This window comes from Mastomys coucha, unplaced genomic scaffold (assembly GCF_008632895.1).
Source record: "Mastomys coucha isolate ucsf_1 unplaced genomic scaffold, UCSF_Mcou_1 pScaffold14, whole genome shotgun sequence".
NCBI lineage: Eukaryota > Metazoa > Chordata > Mammalia > Rodentia > Muridae > Mastomys > Mastomys coucha.
Window position 1 is genome coordinate 84,663,081 of NW_022196896.1, and position 8,663 is coordinate 84,671,743.

The 8,663-nt window shown below is 43.9% G+C and overlaps 1 protein-coding gene across 1 annotated transcript in view; it reads left to right on the forward strand.

Moving 5' to 3' along the window:
* The window catches only part of LOC116089178 (aldehyde oxidase 2), an 89,712-nt gene that overhangs the window by 63,033 nt on the left and 18,016 nt on the right, over positions 1-8,663 (forward strand). Inside the window, exons 29-33 of the mRNA XM_031368841.1 lie at positions 1,443-1,517; positions 2,633-2,685; positions 3,730-3,844; positions 7,453-7,518; positions 7,601-7,789. Coding sequence (XP_031224701.1) covers positions 1,443-1,517; positions 2,633-2,685; positions 3,730-3,844; positions 7,453-7,518; positions 7,601-7,789 — 498 coding nt within the window. The remainder of the gene's footprint in view (positions 1-1,442; positions 1,518-2,632; positions 2,686-3,729; positions 3,845-7,452; positions 7,519-7,600; positions 7,790-8,663) is intronic.

Below are 8,663 nucleotides of genomic sequence, written 5' to 3' on the forward strand. Positions count from 1 at the left end.
ATTAAAGGCGTGCGCCACCACCGCCCGGCTAATGGGTTTCTTATTAATTTAACTGATTTGGGAATACTGATATTTTAGTTTGATTTGTTATATTTTTTTATTATTTTAGTATGTTACTGTTTTTTTTTTTTAATGTTTATGGGTATTTTACCAGCATGTATGTCTGTGAACCACATGCATGCCTGGTGCCTGCTGGAGAGCAGGGTAGGGTATTAGATCCTCTGGACCTGGAGCTACAGAGCTGCCCTGTGGGTGGCAGGAACTGAACTCAGTTCCTCTGGAAGAATAGCCAGTGCTTTTAACTGCCAAGCCATTTCTCCATCCCTGGGACCTTTTTGAGACAGCATCTCACTCCGTAGCTCAGGATGCCTTACAACATGTTGTACATCCCCAACTGACCTCAGACTCGTGACAGTCACCTATAGAATCACAGGTGTGCACTGCCACACCTACATCTATGTTCTTTTGAATTAGTAGTCACTGAATTTGTCATGCTTCTTCTATGATAAACACTTTTTCCACTGGAGCATTGTGGGAATGCATATTCCTGCAGACCACTATAACTGCCACAATAACTGCCTTCAAACCAGTCTTACCTATGTGAGAACAATTCTGGGCCAGGGGGCGGGGGTGCACAAAACTAGTGGGTTTTTCTCAGAACAAATGTATGAAAAAGCTCAAATCCATTAGCTTATATTTGAGTAGGCTCTAACACAAGAGGTGGTCAGGCCAGGCACTGTGGAGTTGTTAGCTTAGCTAAGAGTTAGAGCATCTAGTTTTAGGATCAGAAACTGTGGGTTTATAGTTCTGGTTTTGTTTATTTGGTTTGGTTTGGTCTGTTGGAACTGTCCTGGAACTTGCTGTGGAGACAAGCTAGTCTCAAACTCAGAGATCCTCCTGCCTCTGCCTCCTGAGTGCTGGGATTAAAGGTGCACACCACCACTGCCCAGCTTAGTTCCATTTTGTTTGTTTGTTTGGTTGATTTTTTTAAGATTTACTTTTTATTTTATGGGTATGGAGTTTTTTGCCTGCATATGTCTTAGAATCAACTTTCTCATTTTCTCACATCAAACCCAAAGTAGCTTCATGAGAGACAGATTGACAGGTGGGGGGATGGGCAGAGAGTCGAAAATTTTAGACCAAAAAGGATAGTGGCCTGTCATTGTAACAAGCACAAATTTGAATGAAGATATAGTGTTTATTCTATTAATTTTAATAACTGGAAGGCACAAAGTAAAGTTCAAAGATGTAGCTAAAGAAAAGAGAGAAGCAAGGTCTGGATATTCTCTGAAAGAGGATCTGAGAGTAGAGATTTGGACGATTTTCACAGGAAGTGAAGCAAGATGGGGAGAGCAAGTCCCGTAGTTGATGCTAACCTGTGGTCGACTAAGATCCTTTGCCACAAATCCTAACCACAAGGCTTTCTTATTTATTTCTTCTAGAATGCCTGTCAGATCCTTCTCAAACGTCTTGAGCCTGTCATTAAGAAAAACCCAGAGGGGACATGGAGAGACTGGGTAGGCGCTCCTCTTTGTCTCTGGGCCACAGCAGTGAGCAGCCACCCACATAAGACAGTTCCTCTAAGTCTCTAGCCACAGCTTTGGAAGGTTCTCTGAGCTGGGTCTCTGTTAGCTGGGAAGAGGAAGGGTGCGTGCAGAGCATCCAGAAGCCGCCCACTCAGCATATAGGGGAAAGAAGAGGGAAGGGCCACACAAAACACTGATGCTCTGAGCAGGAAAAGAACTGAAGACATCTCAAAGGAAATGACCTCACAGATCCTACACTTTTTTATTAAATTATTATCACACACCTACACACTCATACACACTCACACACACTCATACACACACCACCTTATATTGTTAACACTCAAAAATTAACCCGAAATACTTTTCTTTTCTTTCTTCCCCCCCTGCCCCCCCCCCCAGACTGGGTTTCTCTTCATAGCCCTGGCTGTTCTGGAACTCACTCTGTAGACCAGGCTGACCTTGAACTCAGAGATCCACCTGTTTCTTCCTTCCCAAAGTTGAGATTAAAGGCATGCGCCACCACTACCCAGAACAATTACCTGGTTTTTGTTTGTTTGCTTGCTTTTGTTTTGGTTTTGGGTTTGTTTTTTTTTTGTTTTTTTTTTTGGTTTTTCAAGACAGGGCTCCGTGTACTTCTGGCTGTTCTGGGCTCTGTAGACCAGGCTAGCCTCGATCTCAGAAATCTGCTTGCGCCTCCCAAGTGCTGGGATTAAAGGCGAGCGCCACCACTGCCCAATTACCTGTTTTTAAAAGATTTAAATATTTGTATTTTGTTTGTGTGTTTTACCTGCTATGATGGGTGGTGTCAGAGCAAGGCTTCTATACCAAGGTGTGGAGATAAATTTTTATATGTAAAATATGTGCCAGGCAGTGGTGACACACACCTTTAATCCCAGCACTTAGGAGGCAGAGGCAGGCGGATTTCTGAGTTTCAGGTCAGCCTGGTCTACAGAGTGAGTTCCAGGACAGCCAGGGCTATACAGAGAAAACCTGTCTTGAAACTCCCCTCCCACCCCCCAACCCCCGTCAAAAAAATAAATGCTCATTCCCACCTAACAAGTGGTATATCTATTGAATCTCTCTTAAATATGCCTATTCCACAGATAGAAGCAGCATTTGAACAAAGAATCAGTCTTTCAGCCACTGGATACTTCAGGTAAAACTCAAAAAATATCTTGGCTTAGGTAAGATACTATGTGGTGATTGGGTTGCTTTGGGCCTCAGTCCTCATTGATAAATAAGATTGTACTATATAATTATGGGAGTCTATTCTAGGCCCAAAATTGTGTAAATTCACATATAGTTAAAGAAATGTTAAACAATTAACAACTCAAACAGGATTAAAGACACTGGTCTATCTACTATGATTTACATTTATTTGTTTGTTTGTTTATTCTGGGCCTGGGGAATTGAACCTAGGACCTTGCACATGGCAGACAAGCACTCAGCCGCTGACTTACACCCTCAGCCCTTACTGTTCTTTATTGTGAGTAGTGAATAGATGTCATCACCAGAACTTGCTACTCAACTTTTCCAATCTCCCTTTCTTTATTATAATACCTTTCTCCTGGGCTGGAGAGATGGCTTAGCGGTTAAGAGCACCAACTGCTCTTCCAGAGGTCCTGAGTTCAATTCCCAGCAACCGCATGGTGGCTTACAACTATCTATAATGGGATCTGATGCTCTCTTCTGCTGTGTCTGAAGAGAGCAATGGTGGTGTACTCATATGCATAAAATAAACAAATCTTAAAAAAAATACAATAAAACCTTTCTCCTTTGAAGCAGGTTTTGGGGGATAAGGTAAAAATCACTTCTCTTCATATATGCAGGGTTGATTGATAGGGGGTTGCCCCCAGTAAATTCATGTTCAATATATACAGAAAGCAAAGAGGGGTAACTATCAAATTCAAGAAGGATATGGCACTACAGTTACACTTTAGCCAAATAAACCCTCAAACTACACAGGCATGCACAGAAGGAAACGCTCATCCTCGTTTAGCACATAACCACGAGGTGAATGCCAGAAAACAACTTGAATGAGCTAAAAACAAAAACAAAACAAAACAAAACAAGAAACTAGTTGAAATGCGCATCAGACAGCTGAAATGTTATTGTTAAATTGTGGTAATTTGTTTAAACGCACAGACGTTGATGTTTTCTGTGCCACCCCCACCTCATCTAAAGGACTTTATTCCCTCAGGGGCTACAAGGCCTTCATGGACTGGGAGAAGGGAGAGGGAGACCCATTCCCATACTACGTCTATGGAGCTGCGTGTTCTGAGGTTGAAATTGACTGCCTGACGGGTGCTCACAAGGTAGGTCAACACTGCCCTGGGCAAGTTAGATCAGCAACCCAACTGGCACTGTGTAGAAAGTGGTCCAGCATCCGTACATAACGCACAAAAGAGAAGACGATTCTCTCCATCCCAAGGGAATTTCAAGAAATCCAGTCTTCTCTTGGAATCGTCACATAAAATAATAGTAATATAGTAGTCAAAGGGGAATGGCTGTGACCGGCTGAGTGTAATTAGTGTGTTAAAGTGACCACTGCATTTCAGACGACAAAGTCACTTCCCCAAGTTTTACCTAGAAGCAGGTTTTATTCCTCAAAGGGAAATAGGTTGTCCAGGTGAGATCATTTAGCTCAGCCGATGTCCATCCATAGTCATTATTCCAAGGGCAGTATGGATGGCCAAAGCGATAGACTGGGGTGGGGTGGGGTCCGGAAAGAATCTTGTGCCTGCTATTGCTCATCAAGAATCACCTACATAGACAGGGAACATATCTATCTAGGCCAAGTCAGCATCAATTGCACCATAAATGGTAAGCCTGTGGCTTATATTCCAGCTACCATTCTGGAGACAAGGACAACAGAAATATTAAATAGAATAAAATATAACCAAGGTGTAGTAAGTTGTTTCACTAGAGAAATTAAGATGGCTGCAACATATCAAAATACTTCTATTTACTTGCTGTTACTTAACTTCTCTTCCACATCAATATTATAAAAAAATATATATATATATTGTTTGAGACGGGATCTTAGGTAGCCTAAGCTGCCCTTGAACTCACTATGTAGTCAAAGATAATCTTGAACTTCTGATCTTCCTGCTTCCATCTCTCAATTGCTGGGCTTGTAAGTCTATGCAGCCAAGTCCAGTGTGGGTGGGTGCTGGTGGTCACACCCACAGGCTTCTGCGTGCTCAGCGCGCACTCTACCAGACAAGCCACACCCCCAGCCCATTTATGGTGCGCGCCTTTAATCCTAGCACTTGAGAAGCAGAAACAGGCAGATTTCTGAGTTCAAGGCCAGCCTGGTCTACAGAGTGAGTTCCAGGACAGCCAGGGCTACACAGAGAAACTGTCTTGAAAAATCAAAAAACAACCAAAAAAAAAAAAGACACAGTAAATAAAGAACGTCTGAAGAGAAATGCCCCCCTGTTTAATTCAGGTTTCCCTTTAAGATACATTAATATTATGTCAACACGTTTTTTACATTCATTTTCCCTGGGGGTGGGGCATGCCATATGACACATGTGGAGATCGGAAGGCGACTTGTGAGAGAAGACTCATTCCTTCCACTTCACGGGCCCCAAGGGCTCAAACGCAGGCTGCCAGGCCTGGCAGCAAACACCTTTAACTGCTGAGACATCTGGCCTCCCTCTGTGGCTCCACTTTTATTTGAGGTCATTTTTAAGAGGAAAACTCACGTGGTCACAGACTGTTCTTAGACTCTGTTTTCTGGTGTTTTTCACACTGAGACACACATAGATAGTGATGTTTGTGCAGCAGCCCTGGGGATGTCAACCTGGGCCTGCCTCAGGCTCCCCTCAAGGCCCACAGCCCAGTGTCTCTGCTTTCCTGAGGCTCTGCCTGAATGAGAGGCTGGTTTTGGTGATCAGCTAGTTAGACATAAGACCCTCCACACTGACATGTGTGTTGTCGAATTTAGCAAATAAAAACAAGGCTAGCTAATTAAACTTGAATTTCAAGTAAACAACAAATATGTTTCCAGCATAAATATGTCCCACATAAGTCTTGGGACATACTTATTTTATCTGTCAACTCTGTCTGAAGGCTTTAAAGTGAATCCTTAAAGAAACAAACACAGGAATCTTCCAGAATACATGGTGTTAAAATCTGGTCTTTTCTGTGCCTTCCAGTTTATACATATAAGTAAATGTTCAGAAATTTCAGTATTAATGTTGATCCATGAAAATAGTTTACTCTATTCAGAGACATTAAATGGCCCACTATGGACAGTTCTGTGAGGCACTGGATGTCCAGCTGTTAAGCAATGGTTCCTACCTACCATGCCACCATCTCTTTCCACCGTGCAATACCACAGCACAAACTATGCCAAATGTCAAGGTGAGTGTACAGTAGGGAGGGCTGAGGTGACTCCAGCCCCTACCCAGGTTGAGAAAGAAGGCTGATTCTAGGGGGTTGGAGAGATGGCTCAGTGGTTAAGAGCACTGACTGCTCTTCCGAAGGTCCTGAGTTCAAATCCCACCAACCACATGATGGCTCACAATCATCCATAATGAGATCTGATGCCCTCTTCTGGAAGAAGGAGGAGGAGGAGGAGGAGGAGGAGGAGGAGGAGGAGGCAGCTGATTCTAGGCCCAAGACCAAGGAGAGAATCGCCACTAGGACATGGTGGGGAACCACCTGTAGCCCCAACATTTGAGCTTGCTGTGTAGCAAGACTCCATTTCAAAAGTTACAAAGAGAAGGGCCCTTCTGAGCATGGTGTTCTGAAGCTGCAATCCCAGCCCTGTAAAGGTGCAAGGCAGAGGATTTGAAAAGGACATTTACAGCTAGGCTCTGAGCCAGCCTAAGCTACATGAGAACCTGTTGGAAGGAAGTAAGGAAAAAAGGAAAGAAGGGAGGGAGAAAAGGAGAAAGAGACAGGAGGGAGGGATTTCCAATGCAAAGACTAGAAAGGAGGAGCCCAGTCAATTAAGTCTAAACAGAAAAAGGTGTTACCAGAATAAATACTGATGAATGGTTGACAAAGAAAGTCCAGAGGTGGGGGCTGAAGAGATGGCTCAGGGATTAAGAGCACTGACTGCTCCATGAGGTCCAGCTGTGGGGCATTTTCTCAGTTAGTGATCAAGGGGGTGGTGCCATCCCTGGGCTGGAAGTCTTGGGTTCTATAAGAGAGCAGGCTGAGCAAGCCAGGGGAAGCAAGCCAGCAAGGAGCATCTCTCCATGGCCTCTGCATCAGCTCCTGCTTCCTGACCTGCTTGAGTTCCAGTCCTGACTTCCTCTGGTGATGAACAGCCATGTGGAAGTAAGCTGAATAAACCCTTTCCTCCCCAACTTGCTTCATGGTCATGATGTTTGTGCAGGAATAGAAACCCTGACTAAGACACTCATGAATACCACTAGAGTCATGAAGCCAGGTTAAGAATCGGGTGGACAGGCAGGCTCAATTATTTACCAGGTGACTCACTCATGCGCCAGCATGCCCTGGACTTTGGAGTAACTAGCAGGAATTAGAACAATAAATGCTGAAGATCTTCCAGGTCGGCCAAGCCTGGCCCCAATGGGAAGTTTTTCAGATATGTTTCCAGCTCTGAAACAGAATATTCGGGGCAGTGGTTCTGGGATTGCAAGAAACTTTGTAATTCATTTCTTCATTGAGGGGATTGAAGGAGAGGGGACATGGACACCCCCGTACACATGTGCAGGTTAGACAGCTTCTGTAATTCAGGTCAGACACATGGGTTCAGGGTTTGAACTCAAGGTCACCAGCTGTGGCGGCAATTGCCTTTGTTATGAACTAAGCTGAAAATAAATTTTACTAGGACCTTATGCATACTAGACAAACACTCTAATACTCAGCTATATCCTCTACACCTTAAAATAGTATTTTATTTCAAGTTTTTACAAAGAAGTAATCTTTTTATCTGTCTCAGAAAATCAGAACCGACATTGTCATGGATGCATGTTGTAGCCTGAATCCAGCCATTGATGTTGGCCAGGTAGGTGGTGGCCCAACTGGGTGGAAACCCCTTCTTAAGAGTGGCCGCAGGGTAATTAAGGCTTAAAACTGTCCCCCTTCAGATCGAAGGTGCATTTATTCAAGGAATGGGCCTTTATACCACCGAGGAGCTACTCTACTCTCCAGAGGGAGAGCTGTACTCTCGAAGCCCAGACAAGTACAAAATCCCAACTGTCGCTGATGTCCCAGAGCAGTTTAACGTGTCCTTGCTGCCATCCTCTCAGACCCTGCTCACTCTCTACTCGTCAAAGGTAAGCACGTGAACCAGCCTGTCCACCTGCAGCAGCCCAGGAGCATGGCCAGAGAAAACCACCAGACAAAACAAAGACTGACGCTCGTGGTCATCTGGACTAGGCCCCTTGGAGACCACCCGCCTAGGAAAACCTGGGGTCTAGGAAAGAGAAATCACTCCTGAGAGCAACCCTGGGTCCTGGTTTTATTAACACCTTCTCTCTCTGGATATTAGAGAAAAGCTTGGACTTATTGAAAGACTAACTCTTCTTTTTTCTTAAGATTTGTTCATTTATTTTATGTATATGAGTACACCATTGCTCTCTCTTCAGACACACCAGAAGAGGGCATCAGACCCCATTACAGATGGTTGTGAGCCACCATGTGGTTGCTGGGAATTGAACTCAGGACCTCTGGAAGAGCAGTTAGTGCTCTTACTCACTGAGCCATCTCGCCAGCCCTCGAGAGTAACACTTTTATTTTAAAACTTTGTGTCTTTTTTTTCCTTCCTTCTTTCCCTTTCTTCCTTTCTTTCTTTCTTTCTTTCTTTCTTTCTTTCTTTCTTTCTTTCTTTTTTGTTTGTTTTGTTTTTTCCTTTTGGGGGAAGGTGTTTTTTCGTTTTTTTTTTTTGAGACAGTTTTTCTCTGTGTAACCCTAGCTATCTTAGAAGTTGCTCCGTAGACCAGGCTGGCCTTGAACTCACAGAGATCTACCACCAGCCTGTGCCTCCAAGGGCTGGGATTAAGGCTTGCACCATAACTGCCCACCATCTATTTCTTTTTTAAGTTTTTTGTTTTTTTGTTTTTGAGATGGATTGTAGCCTGCACAGTCTTCTCGCAGGGAAGAAGACACGCGGACACTAGGTTCCTTCTGCAGCAACTGTTTATTTGTCTC